Genomic DNA, 20,647 nt, shown 5'->3' with positions numbered 1-20,647 from the left:
TCAATACATCTAGCTTAAGAGACAGGATGAGTGGTGCAGCAAGAACAAGCATTGAGGACAGTAGAAACATATGGCCCAGAATCACATCTGATTGAACAAAGCTCATGTTGTTGTGTGGGAGTTATGTTACCTACAGTAGTGGGTGGCCCTAAGGCAGCTCTGGTGTCACAGTGGAAGAGGCTGATATACCTACAAGGCTGCTTCACCACCTAATTGATGAGAAATCAACTCTTACATTCAGAGACAGAGTACTGCAGCACCCTCAGAACACAAGTGTTTATTCTAAATCTCACCAAAATCAACAGATGTATTATAATTAACCCAAGTAGACGTTTGGCAACCAGAAACATTCTTTTCAATCTACTTGGTTTGGAGTTCATTCATTATGATGAAACCTGCAATCATGCATATTATTTATATGTAAACTATAAGGAAAATTCAAAACTGCAGCAAATTAAAAGTAAAAAAAAATGTTTTTAACAGAAGGATTCTTAAGTGGAAAAGTGTTCAGCAGCATTTTAAGGAACATTTACTCACTAAATACAACTTCACAGATATTGAACTAAAAGTGTCATTTGATAAAAAAATAAAAATGTAAGAAAATTATGAGATGAAATCACAAGGAAACAAATTGTAATCATACATGTTCACTCATCATTTTTTTTCATTTTACATCAGTTATTCCATGCTAGCATGAGTTAAACGAATATGTTACTGAAGCATTGTTTTACAGCTGGATCCACAAACTAAGCAGGCACTGTATTAACAGGAGAAATGGTAACAGAATACCATGTGAATGTTGTGACCTGAATAAGCAAGCAGCTAATGTACACAGACACACATGCATATACACACACATACATACATTCACATGTATACATACAGGTGTTTGTGTGTATGTGTGAAGGCATATGGTCTAGTGGTTAGGGTGTTGCACTCACAACTGTATGATCAGGAGTTCAATTCCCAGACAGTGAAGGGTCTAGCACTCTTGAGTAAAACACTTCAATTCATATTCCTCCAGTCCACTCAGCTGCACAGGGTGTTCCATAAAGAATTCCTAATTGATTTTTAGTCATAATTTTTAATAAAGGGCATAAAACCCATAAGTTCTTTACGAGTTAATTAAATATGGTCATGTAACATATTAAGATATGTTTCATTCAATATGTCTGCCTTTAACCTTCACAATCTCCTGAAGGCAGCTGAGAACAGAGTCACATGAATGCTGGACAACTTCTTCACTTAAATGATCCCATGACATGACTAAGGCTTTCTTCAGATATTTTTGTAGGAAATTCTTGAAGCATCACATTCCAGAATGGACCAAATAGCAAAGTCCATAGAGTTGACATCTGGGTTGGAGTGGGGGCCACACATTCTTGTCTCAGAACCCACTGAAATGGTTCCTGCACCAGTACTGAGTCATATTGGACTTATGAGGAGTGCTATCTTGTATGAACATGTAATTATCTCCAAATGCTTCAATCACCCATGGTAAAACATTATCCTCCAACATTTTCATTTAAATTGTCAAATTGATCTTCAGCCCATCTTTAATGAACACCAGAGAAGATTTTCCACCATCAGATGACACGATTGCCAAAACCATCACTCTGGCAGGTTTCATCTAGCAAAACACTTTATGGATGCCTTCAGGAACAGCATCTGGCCTCATGGCAAAAATCCTGTCATTCTGAGTGTTCACTACAGCTTCCATGGAGAACATCTTTGTCACCGGTGCTCTGAATCTCCTCCTCTATTTTCTTGCACTTGTCCAGTTGCTTTGCTTTGAAAGTAGCTGAAATTAGGTGTTGACACTGCAATTTTAATGACTTACAATTTAAGTCTTCATACACCACCCACCGCATGGTTGTCTGGGAGATATCAAAACTTTTAGCCATTTGCATCATGCTTTGCCATGGATTTCACAACACTCTCTTTTGAACAACATCCACCAATTGTTTCGTCCTTACAGATCATTTTCGACCAGGGATCAGCTTGCTGTCGATTGAACTTGTCTCACTGTAGCTTTTCATGATAGTTTTTTTGGGGATCAACACCAACTTTTGAAGCCACATCTTTGGTTCTATTTCCTGATTTTTTTCAGAGCTATAATCTTACTTTGCCTGTTAGCTGCCATATTGAAATGATTTACTCACTGAATATAAACAAACAATGCAGTGTACAGGAACAATTGAATGTTGAGGAGCACATTTTTTATTATTTTTGTGCAGTTTCAAAATAAATTTAATAAAATAAACTTATTCAAATAATGAGGAATTCTTCATGGCACCCCTTGTAAATGAGTTCCAGCAAAAGATGGAAAGTTAACCCTGTGATGGAGAAATATCCCATTCAATGGGGGAGTGTTGCAATCCCAGTTACTTATATACCATAGAACATGGGTTAATCTCCAGCATTTTGAATCCTAGGGATCATGACAAATTTAAGTATATCTACATACACACATACATATATATACACACACACACACGTATATATATATATATATATATATATATATATATATATATATATATACACACACACACACACACACACACACATATACAAGCACACAACTATACATACATATACACACACATATATGCACACACATATATACACAGACACATATACATAAACACACACACACACACGTCATCATCATTTAACATCCATTGTCCATACTGGTATAGGTTGGATGGTGTGACCAGAGCTGGCAAGGTGGTGGGCTGCACCAGATTCCAGTCTGATTTGGCATGGTTTCTACAGCTGGATGCTCTTCCTAACACCAACCACTGTACAGAGAGTGCTGAATGCTTCTATGTGGCACCATACAGGTGCTTTTACATGTTGCTGCACAGGCACTTTTATTTGTCGTTTGTACGTGTTACAGTATGGGCACTTTTATGTGTCACAGCGTGGGTGCTTTTACGTGGCACTACCACGAGTGCTTTACATTACCAGAACGATCGGTCTTAACACTTCTGCTGCAGGGTACAGGTCTTCTTGAGTATGGCCAGGTACAGGTATCTCGGTTCTTTGTCATCTCACCTGAGGTCATTCTTCAGTACTTTATTATCCTATGTCTTCCTGGGTTTCCCACTTCCATGCGTTCCATCTACTTTGAGAGATTGGCACTTCTGTATGGAGCTGTCAGCATTCATCTGCATTACATGACCAAACCAGTGCAGCCACCTCTCTTACATACAGTAACAAATTCCTCTTATGCCTAACTTCTCTCTCAGGACACTGGCACTTTGTCAAACATGTACACTTATATTACACATCCAGCAGAGCATACTAGCCTCATTCTTTTCTAACCCTCGCATGTCATCTGCATTCAGAGGATGCCTCACTATCTTGTAGGATTGTTGTCTGTATACATGCATCATACAATCTTCCTTTCAGAGAGAGAGAAACCTTTCATGGTTAACAGAGGTAACAGCTCTCTGAATTTTCTCCATCTTATTCTTATTCTAGTTATCACACTCTCTGTGTATCCTCCCCCACTACTAATTTGATCCCCTAAGTAGCAGAAATTATCTACTACCTCTGAGCAGTAGCCACCTGGGCTTTTAAGAGAATCAATTTCTTGAGTCTCTAAAGTTTTTAAGGATCATGTACATCTTCCACATATGAAAACTATCTTCTCTGAAAACCTTCTAATTAGCCCACACATACACACACACACACACACACACACACACACACACACACACACACACACACACACACACACACACACACACACACCTGAGCACAATCCCTCTCTGAAAGGAAAACCATAGGCCTCACCTGGAATTAAACACCTTGAATTACTTCACCATCAAACTAAATACGTCTAGGAATATTGAACACATTGTATTGTACTTTCTATAATTTATGTGAAATTAAATTTGTCTGCAACTTCTTTACTTTTAAATGTTCCCTTGAAAACAAGCTTAAAAAAGCCAAGGGTTTCTTTAGTTTAAAGTCAGTCAGCTTTTGCATCACAAATATGACTAGAGAAAAGTTGGCAGCAGGGGCAAATTCAAAACTTTTCATGGTACTTGATTAGATATTACTGAAGTAATCAACTTCTACCACCATCACTTTTTTTAATATTTTATTTATTTTTATTGTAGATTAGTATTGGGACTACATTACTAGTTTGCATAAAGTTTACATTCTGTGCAGAGTTACATGCAATAATATCAGCGAGTTATTTTTTTTTTAATATTAAATGTTTTAATAAGTAACATTTCCGACATGTAGTGAAGACTGCAAAGTTGCTTATCAAATATAAAGAAAAATATTTTTAAAAAAAGTAAAAAAAGAAACCCATGGTCCCCCATCTTGCAATGCAGTAGAAATATAACATTTTCATAGATGAGCAACTGAATTAAAAGAAATAACAAAATAAAACTTCACAGATAAAACTATAATGTAGACAATACAATCTGAAATTACTGTAATCCAAGATAACAGTAACAAAATTAAATAAGAAAGTAAAAAGGTGGATATAAAGAGCAAGGAGATGGGGAGAGTAGAGAGAGAGTGATCAGAAAATGGAGACAGTGTGAGAAGGCAGAGTGTGAGAGAGTAAGGAGGCAGAAAGAGAGAGAAAGGAGACAGAGAGAGGAGAAAGAAAGGTGTTAGAGAGAGAAGGGAAAAAGAAAGAAGACAGAGAGAGGAGAGAAAAGGAAAGGAGTTAGAGAGAGAAAGGAGCCAGAGAGAGGAGAAAGAAAAAAAAGAGTTAGAGAGAGAGAGAGAAAGGAGAAAGTAAAAAGAGAAGGAAGAGAGCAGTGAGGTAAAGTAGGCAGGTGAAGAAGTAAAACGAGAAAAAAATCCGAGAGTGAGAGAGAAAGAGAGCAATAGAAAAATGGGCAAGAAAGAGTATAAGTATCAAAAAGAAAGTCAGAGAAAAAGAGAAGAATATTTACAGTGATAAAGATAGAAGAGAGAGAGAGAGAGAGAGAGAGAGAGAGAGAGAGAGAGAGAGAGAAGGAGAGGAGAAAGGTAAAGAAAGAGAATAACTAAGGAAGAAGAGAAAAATAACAGAAAAAGAGTTCTATAGAAATATGCCAAGAGGAAAAGATTGAAATAATAGGAGAAATGGAGAGGACTGAGACAGAAAGTAATTTGAAATGTAAAGATTAACAGTTTTACCACAACAGTACAGTTCTTGAAGGTTTTGTTTCTTTTTTTTAAAAAAAGAAAACAAAGAAATAATACAGTATCAGTGAAGAAACACTCTATAACATTTTGAAATTATTCAAGTAACAATGAATCTATAACTGTGTGCAGCAGTGAAATATCTGAATGAATATAATGCCACATCATAGATGTATGTGCAAAATATTAATAGCAGGTACTTTGCTGTGTATATGTATAGTATACTTAATTCTACATGCCTTGCCTTAGTTCACATGGCTGTTTTATAGCTTACTGTTCTGTTATAAGTAAGATCAACAAAAAAAGTTGATTTTCAAATAGGACTAACCAGGTGCACGAAGCCTAAAAGATTGCTTGGAGATACAAGGCATGCTATAAATGGGTTGAATTACTGTGCCCCCATGACATGAAACCATTAGTGGCTCTTATTTTAATACTATTTACATTAAATGATATATATATACTGACCAGATAAGAGAAGTGAAAGAATAGCTGGGGGCACAGTAGGCTCTGTTTAATTCTTCTAATCCTTATTCTGAGAGAGAGAGAGAGAGAGAGAGAGAGAGAGAGAGAGAGAGAGAGAGAGAGAGAGAGAGAGAGAGTGTGTGTGTGTTTTTCTTGTCATGGACAACAAATGAGGGCTTAACAAAATAAAGTGGTACTCAAATTCTATGGGCACATATGCGTATCATGAGGCCTGCTGGTGCCTTGCAAACCTTTTGACAAATGGATCAAGTAGAGGGTTCAGTTTGCCCAAGTGCTTGTGGATCATTTACTTTGTGTTTTCTTGAGTAGACATCAAGGCCTGCTTTGCTTCATGCCACAAAACTACAATGTCAGGTAAGGTTTTTATTTAGAGAAGCAGCGATTTGCCAGCATGCCTTCATGTTTGCATGAAGTTGGTCCCAATATTGGAATCAACTTTGCTCAAACCTTTGAACTGATGCTTTGTCTTCCCAGGAAGAAAAGGTAATGTTGCATTGCTTCAGATTGTCTTTAGTTTGTCTTTGAAGTGCAAGAGTGGCCTTCCAACTGACCTTCTTACTGAGAATTGGTCAAAGAGAAGTTGCTTCAGAATTCTGATATCACCCAGGTGTGGCAGTGTAGCAGAGTGGTAAAATGTTTGCTTCCTACTGCATGATACAGATATACCTTGATGTCCCCACAGCCTAAGGGTTAGATGGGTGCAAGCGTGGCTGTGTGGTAAGAAGGTAGCTTCCCAACCATATGGCTCTGAGTTCAGTCCCACTGGGTGACACTTTAGGCAAATGTCTTGGGCTGACCAAAGCCTTGAGTGGATTTGGTAGATGAAAACTGAAAGAAGCCTGTTGTGTGTACATATGTATGTATATATATATTATGTGTATATATATATATATATATATATATACACACACAAATATATATGTATGAATATATTTATGTGTGTGTGCATCTGTGTTTGTCACCCCACCATTTCTTGACAACTGATGCTGGTGTGTTTATATCCTTGTAACTTAGTGGTTCGGCAAAAGAGACCAATAGAATAAGTACTAGGCTTACAAAGAATAAGTCCTGGGGTTGACATCTTTAACTATAACCCTTTTAGGTGGTGTTCCAACATGGTAGCAGTGAAATGACGGAAACAAATACAAGAATAAAAGAATAGTTTCTCAAGGATAAGTTTATGAGGACAAAAGGCTGGCACAGTAAACTGTAAATAAACTTCCAGTAGAGCAAAACGAAACTACTGCTGTATTCTTCGCAAGAAAAATAATGAATCTTCACAATTTGGCATGGCTGCTGAAGCCCGTGGGCATAGCACCTGAAGATTTTATTCAGCCATTGAAATCATGCCAAAGTAGACTTTGGAGCCTGATATGGCCTTGGTGCTCACCAGACCCTGTCAAACTATCCAACCCATGCCAATATGAAAAGTAGCCTTCAAATGATGATGATAGTGGTGATATATATCAAAGCCTTGTCAGAGGATTTGATAAATGGAAACTGAAAGAAGCCTGTCTTATATGTGTGTGTGTGAGCACCAAGGCCATATCAGGCTCCAAAGTCTACTTTGGCATGTGTGTGTGTGTATCTATGTGTGTGTGTGTATTTTTGTGTCTGTGTTTGTCCTCCACCACTGCTTCACAACCCGTGTTGGTGTGTTTGTGTCCCCATAACTTGATAGTTCAGCAAAAGACAGCGACAGAATAAGTACTAGGCTTAGAAAATATAAGTACTGGGGTCTATTCATTTGACTAAAAATTCAAAGTGATGCCCCAGCATGGTCATAGTCTAATGACTGAAACAAGTAAAAGATAAAAGATACACACACACACACACACACACACACACACACACAATTATCTGGGGATGCAACCTGTGATAGATTAACATCCTATTCAAAAAGAGAGATTTATCTCACAAGTACTTCACCTCTTGAAATCAGAAATAAGCACCAGCTTTTAAAATTTTCTATGAACCCAGAATGCTAATAATATAAAAGTTATTTTCTGCTTATGCTTTCCCAGCAGATTTTTAACCAAATCAATTTTAGCAATCTTGGAGAGTCTCCAACAACATTGGCAAGGCCCATCCTCTTAATTAGGACATTAAAAAAAAGTAAAATAACACTATATCTGCTCAGAGAACTCATTTCTAAAATTAGACCAACTCTACATTTTCTAATTTGATTGTCTGTTTGTAATTTTTCTCACTGAATGAAATTATTTAGAATTGCTATCAAAATATATCAATATCTACCAAGAAATAAATATGTGATGAGTAATAAGAAAGAAAATTTTATATTTATCAAGGACTCTTGTTATTTTCATTTTTAAAAAAAATATGGGGAGACAAATCTAGACATAGTTTTGTATTATTCTGACCTCAGCAAAGCATAACTTACTGTACTTGTGCAGCGATGAATATCTTACTAAGAAAATATACATGCCAATAAATATTCAATCTTAAAGATTTATTTACTTATTCATTGCACACTACGTTCTATATTTAAAAGATGAGGAATTATGTACATTATTTACATTATTTACAATTGACAGATATTTGTCCTCATCTTGTTTGTTGTTATATACCCTCCAGCCTTCATCGTCTTGGGGAAATTTTGAACCTGGGTTCTCATTCCTAAGGTATTTTTCGATGTTGTTGTTGTTATTATTATTATTATTATTATTATTATTCAGGTCACTGCCTGGAATCGAACTCGGAATCTTGGGGTTAGTAACCTGCGCTCTTAACCACTATGCCATATGCCCGTGGGCAACTATGCAATGAATTTTAGGGTTTATAAATCTAATATTCTCCTATCCTTCATTAATACCAGTTCCCATATGTTGTTCATGTCTGCACTCAGTCTGCTTAGGAGGTTGTTGTGTCCTAGCATATGTGCTGCATCTTTCAGTTTTCGTATTTTCCAGTAGTGTTCTCTGTCTATTATTTTAACTTCATCTCACAGGGGGAGGTGGTCTCCATTTTTCCATACATGATCAGCTATACCTGATTTATCAATATCTCCCCGTGTCACAGCTTTGCAATGTTCCTCAACCCTTATTTTGAGGGGTCAGCATGTTTCGCCTTTGTATAACCTACCACAGCTGCATGGGATGGAGTACACGCAGTTCCTAGTCATATTCTCTTCTATTTGGTGGCTTTACTCAAAGGAGATATCTGCGAAGTGTTGTATTACTTTTGAATACTGTCCTGATGTCATATGAGCCGCATATCTTTTGTATCTTTTCGGAGAGGCCTTTCACATAGGGTAGACAGACTGTGGACAGTTTATCGGTTTCATCCACTCTTTTCTTCCTAATTGGAGTGGAGAGTATACTTTTGGGGTAGTTGTTGCTTAATAGAGTGTTACTGAGCTTGATCATTTCTTTGTGGTGGGTATCACAATTGCTACTTATACTCATTGCTCAATGTTTTAGGCACTGAGCAATCCCTCTCTTTACACTGTATGGATGGTGGGAGCTGAAGTTGAGGTATTGTCCAGTATACGGATGTCCTGAATCCATACTTGGTGCATGTTATTAATACATCCAGGAATGCTCCCTGATAGTCTTTTCCTTTTTCCATTGTGAACTGTATGGATGGCTTTAATGTGTTCACATGATCTAACAGCACTTGGACATCTTCCTGGTGGGGCCAGAGTATGAAGGTGTCATCAACATATTGCAGCCATAGGGTTGGTTTTAGTGGTGTTGAGAATTTAGCTTTAGGTTCAACACCTAAAATACGAAAACAGAAAGATGCAGCACACATGCTAGGACACAACAACCTCCTAAGCAGACTGAGTGCAAGCATGAACCGATATTAAGGAAGGATAGGAGAATATTAGATTTATAAGCCCTAAAATTCACTGCATAATTGCCCACGAGCATATGGCATAGTGGTTAAGAGTGCAGGCTACTAACCCCAAAATTCCGAGTTCGATTCCAGGCAGTGACCTGAATAATAATAATAATAACAACAACATCGAAAAATACCTTAGGAACAAGAACCCAGGTTCGAAATTTCCCCAAGACACCTGATAAAGGATGGAGGGTCTATCAGCCAAAACACTGTGTTAACAACAAACAAGATGAGGACAAATATCCGTCAATTGTAAATAATATACATTGCACACTGATTTAGCAATTATGGAGGTTATACTTTCCTGAGAATGTCAGAATAATTCTAAAATTTATCCAGAATTGTCTCCCAAACTTCCCTTAAAAATGAAAATGTTATCCATTGACTAATACCATTTTTTTCTCAATACATTTCAATATTTCCTGCACTAAATATGTTAACACAGACATAGCTATTGTTTAATATACACTTCCCATTCCACCCTTCTTCCCTACAGAACTATACTGAGACCACTCATAATGTTCTTTCTTCCAACTACCAACTAATAGAAATTAAATATTAATCACACTAACCTCAACAAACCATAACAAACTGACACTTTCTCATCACCTATCAAATATACCCTGTATATAAAATTTGAGATGCATATTGTAGTGTGCATCTCAAATTTTATTATTTTTTCTAAGCATGCTCTTTCTCAAACAATTAATTACAATAACCTTGTGTTGGGAAGTTGCAGGTTTTCTGAGACATATTTTGGGGGAGAATGTGTCATATAAGCTAATCAAATATGACATATATTTTACAATGGCTTGGTCTGCTTGAAGGGGTTGTGTGCATGGCCCTTACGGGCCCTCTGGGACTGGTGAGATTGATATGGTTGATGTCTTTTTTGAACAACTACTAATTGACAGCTGTGAGGAAAATATCATAGTTATTCCAGTAATGAAATTAAATATGTATCAAAAAATAAAAATTGTATTATCAGCTACATTGTCTCAATAAACTTAACATATCTCAACAAAAAAATAGTTTCAAATATGATATTCTTCAACAAAAGACAAACTTTGTAAAACTGCTTTCCATAGTTAAGGATAATGAAATTTTTTTAGTGGATATATCTGATTCCTGCAGCAAAAGGGTTAAAACTTCAAAGCAAGTCCCTTTGAAAATTCATTAACTATAAATACTGGGCACCACATATGTAAATCATCACCAAATATAAAGTGATTTTATAATTGCTATGTCCAAGTAAAGAATATACAAAGATGCATGATCCAGAAGAATGACATTCTACAGAGGAAGGGCTACAAAAAAAAAATAGGTTGTTGCTAGTAGGTGAGGTGTGTTCATAATGTTAGCAACTAGAAAAATGAAGAAATCAAATATAATCATTCCCATTGTTTTGCAGCTTCCACATAACATGAAAGTCAATGGAAAATAGGTTTCACTGATTTTCAGAAACACATTTTGGTTTTGAGCCTATCCTCACCTATGGTCATAAATGTTGACCATAGAGGATGATTGTGAACATCGGTGAACAAAATGGGGTTCCTACCAAAGGATCTTTGAAGTAACATTACTTGACAGGTTGCATAACTCAGAGATCAGGTAATTACTACAGATTAAGGCACTATCTGTCTGCATTGAGAGGTTACAGCTCCAGTATTACAGAAATGTGATTAGAATGGTGCAGGAAAGAATTGCAAGACAGATTCTTCAAGCCAAGCCAACTAGGAGGTGACCTAGGGATAGACCAAGAACAAGATCATCATCATCATCATCATCGTTTAACGTCCGCTTTCCATGCTAGCATGCGTTGGACGATTTGACTGAGGACTGGTGAAACCAGATGGCTACACCAGGCTCCAATATGATTTAGCAGAGTTTCTACAGCTGGATGTCCTTCCTAACGCCAACCACTCAGAGAGTGAAGTGGGTGCTTTTTACATGCCACCAGTACGAGGGCCAGTCAGGCGGTACTGGCAATGGCCACGCTCAAAATGGTGTATTTTATGTGCCACCCGCACAAGAGCCAGTCCAGGGGTACTGGCAACGATCTCACTTGAAAGTCCTTACACATGCCGCGGGCACAAGTGCCAGAAAGGCGACGCTGGGCACAGGTGCCATCACAATTTCGCTTTCGCTTTCCCCAATAAGTCTTCGCAAGCTGAGTTTCATGTCCAATGAGGGAGACAACTCGATTTCGATTTCACTTGCCTCAACAGGTCTTCGCAAGTGGAGTTTAGTGTCCAATTTAACTCGATTTCAATTTCACTTGCCTCAACAGGTCTTCACAAGTGGAGTTTAGTGTCCAATGAAGGAAGGAAGGTACGCATAAATGGACTGGCTGAGGCCTTAGATTTAGGTCTCATTTGGCTTGCCGGGTCTTCTCACGCACAGCATATTTCCAATTGGCAGAGTTTCTACAGCTGGATACCCTTCCTAACGCCGACCACTCAGAGAGTGTAGTGGGTGCTTTTATGTGCCACCGGCATGAAGGCCAGTCAGGCGGTACTGGCAACGGCCATGCTCAAAATGGTGTATTTTATGTGCCACCCGCACAAGAGCCAGTCTAGGGGCACTGGCAACGATCTCACTCGAAAGTCCTTACAAGATGGTTGGATAATATCCTTAGTCTCAGTTGGTCATACTTAAGAACCCAGCTGGAAGGTCTCACGATGGCTGCTTTTATAGAGGATGTTCTTGAGAACTCTATCCCCATGACCCTTCCAGAAGATGCTTGTATATAAATAAATAAATAACCAATGTGAAAAATAAAACCTGTACTTAGCATTTGATGCTACTCCAAAAGTTCTTCTTACATCACATCAATTAACTTACTGAACATTTGAGTAAAACAAAGATTGGCAGAGGGAAGGATTTCGAAAAATTTGAATTTCTTTTCACCAATCAACAAATAGTGAGAATGACTAAGACAGAAAATAAATATAATTATTTTTGGAAAGATTCAATTGTCAACAATTCTAAATCTGCCCAAGTGAATACTTATGGCAGATCTTTAGAGAGTTTTTTTATTTATCCATTTATTTAGCAATTTATATATTTTATGTTACATTGTGTCATTGGCTACAGGTTTCCAAATATGCTAGTTTCTGATTCACTGTATTCTTGAAAGTGAGACTGACAAGTAATTGTCTGTCTCAAAATTTCTATTCAAAAGTGGTGTTTTTCAGTTTTGTGTTGATGTTTACATTTTTTACCAGCATATATTATGAAAAATCCAAATGTACCTTCTTCACCAACTCTGACATCAAATTCCATAACATCTGTGAAATTCACACCTGCAATGCTGCAACACCACCTCAAGAATAAATGCAACTGTGCCTCTCCTGGTCGTGATGATGTTACTTATTTGCTTCTCAGATGTGGCAGATCAGCTTTCATTCTTCTTTCAATTCTGCCTTAACAACTGTGTTACTCAGAGAAGTGGAAAATTGCCAATGTCATTCCCCTGTTCAAAAAAGGTGATCACACATCACCTGTCAACTACCAACAGTAAGCCTTACTAGCTGTATCTCCAAACTGATGGAGTCCTGTGTCAGAGAAACACTCTGGAGCTTTTGGAGCTCTCACAGCCTTTTGGATTTATCCCTAACTCCAGCTGCTGTAGCCAATTCATCGAGTTTCTTGAGGACATCATATGAGTTACTGATAGCAGCTCATGAGTGGGTGTCATCTATTTTGACTTTACTAAAGCCTTCAGTTCTGCACCACACAAACAACTCATGGCAAAATTCTTTGCAATGGGTGTGAAAGATAATCTCTATAACTGGCTGGAGTCCCTCATCCTTGGTTGAAAGAGGTAGTTACAGTTCTAGGACATCATTCTTCACCTTACGAGATGACACCTGGTGTACCACAAGGATCTGTTCATGGATCCCTACTGTTTGTTGCATATATTAATGACATAGATGCCAACTTGAAGAATGTCACAGTGTTGAAACATGCAGATGACATCAAGCTGTACCCCAAGATAAAAAGAACAGATCTTGTACACTACAGATCTTTCCTGCAATCAGACCTGTACACAATGCAGCAATGGATTTCTGACTGGCAATTCAAGCTAACTGTGAACAAGTGCATTGCCATGTACTTTAGGAACAAAAACCCAGCCTTTACATAATCCCTCAGCAACACCAATCTAAAGACAAGAAGTCTTCTAGTGAATGTGATGTGGGTATTATTGAAAACAGTGATCTGTGTTGGACAAACCACATCTCTAAGATTGTCGAGAAAGCTGAGGGTGTCCTAGCATCACTCAGTACAACCTTTGTTAGCTGCTCTCCAGCTATCTATTTAAAACTGTATATGACAATGGTACAACCACATTTAGAATTTGCATCATCAGTCTGGAACCCCTATCTTGTTCAGCATATAAATCTCCTGGAAACTGTTCAGAAGCATGCAATAAAATGAATACCTGATGTCAGGCTTCTACCATAATCTGAATGTCTTGCTTCCCTGGGTATGGACATATTGAAGCTCAGACATCTGGCAACTGAATTAATAGACACCCACAAGATTATCCACCATCTTTCCAACAACAACCTAGGGCACCTTTTTGAATTCCATATGACAAACACTGGTGGACATGCTTACAAAGTCAAAAAACAACATGGCACCTATGACTTTAGGAAACATTTTTTTCATCTTCAGAATTGTTGAAGCATGGAATAAATTACCTGCATCAGTTGTTAGCTGTCAAGACACTACATCTTTCAAAACTTCCATGCTTCCTGAAATCTGCCAACAGTACACTTGATGGCGCTTTTTCCCTTTTCATAATTGTAGTGCACCTAAGCACTGTATACAATAATTTCTTTCATATTATATATATATATATACAAATACACACACACACACATAATTATATGCACAAGGCACAGATCAACTCAAGATTATTGCAAAAAATACTTACCTAAGGTTCTGTGAAGTAAAACTGAACCATATAGTTGCAAAATAAACTTGTTAACACACAGTCATATCAACTTTACAGACAGATTGTTATGAAATGTATGGTGGTTAAGCCTAACAGTCCTCCAGTACATATTAGTTAGTGAACAACCCACTTATCGTTTTCTATCATAACTCTAATGTCTATAGTGGGTAGAATGCAGTTAGGGCAAAATCAGTATTGTCAGGTTCTATATAGAGACCACCATCGGTCAAGGTTTTAGCCATGTATCTGCAGCTGGTGCACAGGTCTGGGCAAGGCTCTTTTCTCTTTTTGTGGAGGTTTTTCAGTCAGGGCCATCTTAGCAGAATTATAAGTCTTTGAGTAAATCAATGCACTGAGTTTTATAGTATTTATTGATAACAAGCCACAGCATACATAAATTAGAGTTGGGCCTCTAGGTCTATATGGCCCCCAGGCAACTGCCCAGTATGCCTATGTATTTAGACAGCACTGCTGGCAGTTGCCCATACATACAAGTCACCTCTTCTCCATGCTGCAGATGTTGTCCTAAGAAAAGGCAGCCAGCTTAAGGTTGATACTTCTTGGTACCAATGTCTTTGAAGGCATTACTGTCAGAATACAAAAAGCCAGCACAGATAACACAAGACATCATGTTCAATTCTGATGCTGTAATAAATCTGCCAATCCACTGCCTAGGATTAGTTGCTACTTTTTGTATAAACTCCAATAATAAGAAATGCAATGTTGTTTTCAGTACGATTTGAACTCAAAAGGCAGAGAGTTGAAACAAATGCCATGAAACATTTTATGCAGCACCCTAACTATTGTGCCAACTCACTGCTTCAGACAAGTTCTAAGCTTAGTACTTTTATATATATAGAATATATATAAAACACAGGATGTATGTGTCTGTGTCTTTCATGTTGTTAAAACTCAAGACTCACCCAACCAATTTTATTGAAATTTTACACATGCATTACATAGGGTTTATGGTGTATCATGAGCCAAAAACATTTTCAACTTCTTACCTAATGCAGGCTCAGGGGCAGATAAACTGCATTTTTTAAGCATTTTTGCAGCATTAAGGCCAATAGCTTAAAGAGTATCCAGTTGCTTTTCTCCAAATTTGCAACAAACATTTAAAACTCACTTTTATTTACGTTTATCATGTTTAATATGTGTTAAAAGTGTATAAATTTTGTATTTTGTTTATAATTTTATTTTCATTCCTGCTGGAGCCCTTTTATTTGTCCAAGACAGCTTTTTTTTTCAATTTGGCAGCAATCATTTTCTTTACCTCCATCCCCAAGATGGAGCAATCGTTTAGCTGAGCTTAAAGAACACATTCAGTTAGCAGTGCAGGAGCTAACTCCCGAGATGCTTCAAAATGTATTTCACAACACTAAGGAGAGATTTGAAGTATGCAGGGATACAGGCATGTTGAAAATTTTAAATAAAAGTTTGACTTAGGATTTATAAATCTATTTGTTTTGGTAATAAACATAAAATTCTGTGAGTTTTTTTTTTTTAATTTGCTCAATTTCATTGAAATGGATAGTTAATTCTGGAACACCCTATATGGTGTAGTGTTGTTAGTTGTTGTGTTGCTCTAGTAAATATTAAAATCAAAGGTCTTCTGGCTGTAAACATCCCATTTTTTTGTTAAGCATATTGTAGCGAGGAGTATATTATCCAAAATGTATCTTTCCTTTATAGGTGTGGCTGTATGATTGAGAAACTTACTTGCCAACCATGTTGCTTTGGGTTCAGTCCCATTGTGTGGCACATTGGGCAATTCTCTTTCATTACAGCTCTGTGCCAACCAAAGCCTTGTGTATTATATAATTGCCATTACTGTATTGATATATGAAATAACACATACAACTCACTTATTATTGTCATATAATAAACAAACAGAAGTTTGTGTATGAAATTGATCTTTTTTCTACTTCAGTTATTAGGTTTTTTTCTTATAAAATACACACATACAGGAGGAGTAAATCTATATATATATAATAACACTTTGAATGTGGTTCCCAAGAAAGAGTAAAAGTAAATTACCTGATCAATGATGGGTATTACTGCTAGTAATTCTATAAACTATCAATTAACCAATCAAGATCAGAACTACAATATTGGATAGCATAAAAGACACACAGGTTTTAGTGCATTAATTCGCATATAAAATGTGGGGTGGTTTTATGGAGGCATTTTTTTAAAAAGCTTTTATATTCCATCAAATACAGTATATCACTACTCTTAGTTTCCCAACTTCCAGCGACGTAAATTAGAGTTGAAATTGTTCAACACTTTTCCTTCTAAACACACTACACTACATTATTAGTGGTGTAATACAAACTAGAAACAAAATGAAAATCTAACAAGTTTGATTATATTCTCAGTAATGTCTAAAGTATGAAAATAGATCTATAGTTTTCACAATGAACTTTCAGTTGTTTAATCAACTATACTACCTACTTGTTAACATAGCCTTCAGTGGTTGAGTAATCCATAAACATGTGTACTTTTAACATAACTTATAGGTTGAATCAACATGACATACAACAAGGTTGAACTTTTGAACTACAGATAAAATTCATCCAACAAGCTTCCAAGCAGTTTCAAGATATTTGTCCAAGCTTATGAATAAATCATAGAACCTTGCAGTTGCAAAAAAAATCTTAACACAGTTATGCCTACTTTATAAATAAATAGATTGTCATTAATTGTATGATAACATAGTCTAACAGTGTTATGTACATAATGGTTAGTGAACACCCCTATCCTGCTATTCTCTGTCATAGCTCTAATATCTGTTGCAGGTAGAAAATAGATGAAACAAAATGAGTATTCTACAGGATGTGGCAGAAAAAGAAACTCCCACTTCTTAACAGGTTGACAAGCATTTTAACAACAAATTTACAGTGTGCACGGGTACAAACCATAAGGGAACCTGAAAAGCATTATCTACATGAAGACACCATTACTGCCTGCTTAGCTTCACTCCCACATCCTATATATGGAGACTACCTATCATTGGCTATGCTGCATCTACACTAAAGTACATGCAGAATTATATTCAGATACTTTTATTTTAACAATTTTAATTTCTTCAATGCAATGATTTTATTAAAGATTGTAGAGAAGAAATAGCCATCTTCTCACTCTCATCCCAGAAAGGTGTAATATATAAATTTAAGAACTTGTGTATCCTCTATTGTATCTTTAATGCTTATTTTTCATCAATGTTTTCCCAAATAAGCTTATCTATGTGGTGCAGGCTAAAACGTGTCTTGCGGCTAAAAAGTGTTTCCACACACTATTCCATGGCATATTGGGCAAGTTTTTTTCAACTATAACCTCTAACTGACAAATGCTTTGTGAGTAGACTTCAATAACGGAAGGTACATGAAAGCCCATTGAATATGTTTGTGAGTATTTCTGCATCTATATCTTTCACTTAACAGAGTTCATTGAAATAGGTACAAGGTTCAATATGGCTGACTAAAACACTTGAAGGTGGTGCCTCAATATTCCAGTAACTAAAACCAGTAAAGAATAAAAAAAAATAAATGAAGGCTGTAGAATATCATTCCTAAGCAATGATATTAAAACCATTGTTTGTAATGTGATATTCTTTCTTTCTTTTCTTTCATTTGAACTGGAGTCAAAGTTATGACAATTTCTAATTTACGTAATACAAGTGTCATTTCCATTCAATTATCCGTGCAAGTGTTATTCTTCCTATAGAGAAACAAGATTTCAGCAGACATGTCTTAGAAAATACCAAGCCAAGACGGAATGTATTTCTTTATACATAGTGGAATTATTTCTGCTGTAGGAGGCTGAAGACTAAAGGTAATGCTCTTGTTGGTTTGCTTTTCTTACATAGGATTGCAGCCATGTATCTATGTTGTCATAGCAGGAATGGCATTTTTAAAACAATTTTTTATATTTTTATTTTTACTACTGGTGATTAGATCAATTCCTTTTACTAAGAAAATAATAATATATGTAGATCAATACTATAGATCTTCTAGGATACTTTCTTTCCCATAATTGAAGCACTGAAAGCAGATCTAATGATGAAATCTAACAAGATGTATCATTTGAAAACAATTAAGTAGATTCAAAGCTAGTTTTGATAGTTGATATTTGATTTTATTAGAATATTCCTCTTAAGACATCAAAATATATGACTCACATAATGTGTGTCTTGCTTCTACCTGGCATTCACTCTGACTCTTTACTGAAAATTATAGGTTTGAAATAACAAGATCTGATCAAAGGATTTTGTGTGTATGTGTGTGTGTGTGTGTGTGTGTGTCTGTGTGTGCGCGTGCGCGCACACAAAAAAAACAAAAGGCAAACTTACTTGATTTTGCTGTACTGTTTGTTTTGAAGTGCTTGGTCTCTTTGAAGAACTTCCCAGATCTGGTGCTGTTCTGCAGCAGAAAGATTATCCACACTTAAGCTTAATTCCATGATCTAATATTCAGCAATGACATTACTTGAATTTTCCTATTGGTTTCTTATTTTGTTCTTTGTATAAAAAAATTTGGTGTCAAGTATCTTCAAGGGAGATTTAACTTATATTGTACGTCAAAGTTTCATAAAAATTCAAAGCAGTTGAGCATCCATGAGAATCCTTTAACAGTAATCCTTGGGCACTTGGATATATAAATTATCTCCAAATATAAAATTCTTTCACAATTGATATGTTCAAGTAAAGAATGCACAAAGATGTTGAGGCAAGTTGGTGGCTAAGGCAAGAAACCACTGGTTCATATTGAAATGTATGAGGTTATTAAAAAGCTGGAATGACAAGAAAAGAAAGAGAGAAATTGTTAAATCAAATCAACATATAAATAATATTGACAAGTTTTGAGAGATAGTTTTGAATGAGAATACAATGGGAACAGATAAAATAGGTCATTAATCAAATTATTGCAATTTATGTAAAGAAAAAAATGAAATATTTAATGAAAATACTGCAAGAGAAATACATAGCCAAAGATAAACCTCTGTACTTGGCCTTTGTTGACTTGGAGAAAGCCTTTGACAGGGTCCCCTGACCCCTTATCTGCTAGTCAAAGTGGAAACTAGGGATAGACAAGTGGTTGGTACAAGCTGTACAAGCTATGTACAGGGATGCTACCACTGAGATGAGGATTGGCAATGCGTACAGCGAATAATTCAGGGTACAATTAAGGCTTCACTAAGGATCGGTGCCCAGCCCCCTCTTGTTCATCAAAGTCCTCCAGGCAATAGCACAAGAATTTAAGACATGCTGCCCCTGGGAGCTCCTCTATGCTGATGACCTTGTTCTTATTGCTGAATCACAACCAGAACTAGAGAAGTTCCAGGTATGGAAGTAAGGTCAAGAATTGAAGGCCCTTACAGTTAACCTAGCAAAATCTAAAGTCTTAGTAAGTAGAAAGGTAGACAAATCACAAATCCCTTCAGGTAGAGGGCCCTGCTCAATCTGTAGAAAAGGTGTATATAGAAATTCCATAAGCTATACCCAATGTAAGCTTTGGACACATAAAAGGTGCAGTAATATTAGAGGAAGGTTAACAGGGAAACTAGCTTTTGTATGTGGAAGATGCACAGGTACAATAAACACTGAAAATGTGCAGAAAATAGACTCCATAAACTGCTGGGGGGAGGGGGAGTTAGAGATAGTAGATAGCTTCCATTATCTAGGTGACCAAGTCAGCATTGGAGGTGGATGCTCTGAGAGCATAGCTGTGAGAATAAGATTAGGCTATGCAAAGTTCAGAGAGCTAATACCTCTGCTGGCAACAAAGGGCTTCTCACTCAGAGTGACAGGCAGATTTTATGATGCCTGTATGCAAACAGCTATGCTACATGGCAGTGAAGCGTGGGCTGTGCCAGCTGAGGACATGCACAGGCTTGAAAGAAATGAAACCAGTATGATTCACTAGAGGTGCAATGTCAGTGTGCATGTTCGACAGTGTAAGCATCTTGAGAGAAAAGTTCGGCATAAGCGGCATCAGATGTGGTATGCAAGAGAGATGACTGCACTGGTATGGTCATGTGATGTGTATCTATGAGGACAGCTGTGTAAAGAAGTGCCAATCTCTAACTGTGGAGGGAACCTGTAGTAGAGGTTGACCCAGGAAGATGTGGGATGAAGTGGTGAAGCATGATCTTTGAACTTTGAGCCTT

At 36.9% G+C, this 20,647-nt stretch overlaps 1 protein-coding gene across 7 annotated transcripts in view; it reads right to left on the bottom strand.

The window, feature by feature from the left end:
- LOC106879475 (uncharacterized) overlaps window positions 1-20,647 on the bottom strand; it is a 419,118-nt gene that overhangs the window by 287,307 nt on the left and 111,164 nt on the right. For all 7 annotated transcript variants that reach the window (XM_089358606.1, XM_089358605.1, XM_089358603.1 and 4 more), the window contains one exon: window positions 18,831-19,270. In XM_089358606.1, the coding sequence (XP_089214732.1) occupies window positions 18,831-18,940 (110 nt within the window). In that variant the 5' untranslated portion in view covers window positions 18,941-19,270. The remainder of the gene's footprint in view (window positions 1-18,830; window positions 19,271-20,647) is intronic.

Source organism: Octopus bimaculoides, chromosome 10 (assembly GCF_046866305.1).
Source record: "Octopus bimaculoides isolate indiv1 chromosome 10, ASM4686630v1, whole genome shotgun sequence".
Lineage (NCBI taxonomy): Eukaryota > Metazoa > Mollusca > Cephalopoda > Octopoda > Octopodidae > Octopus > Octopus bimaculoides.
The sequence above is the reverse complement of the archived record's forward strand: the minus strand, read 5'-3'. Positions and strand labels throughout refer to the sequence as shown.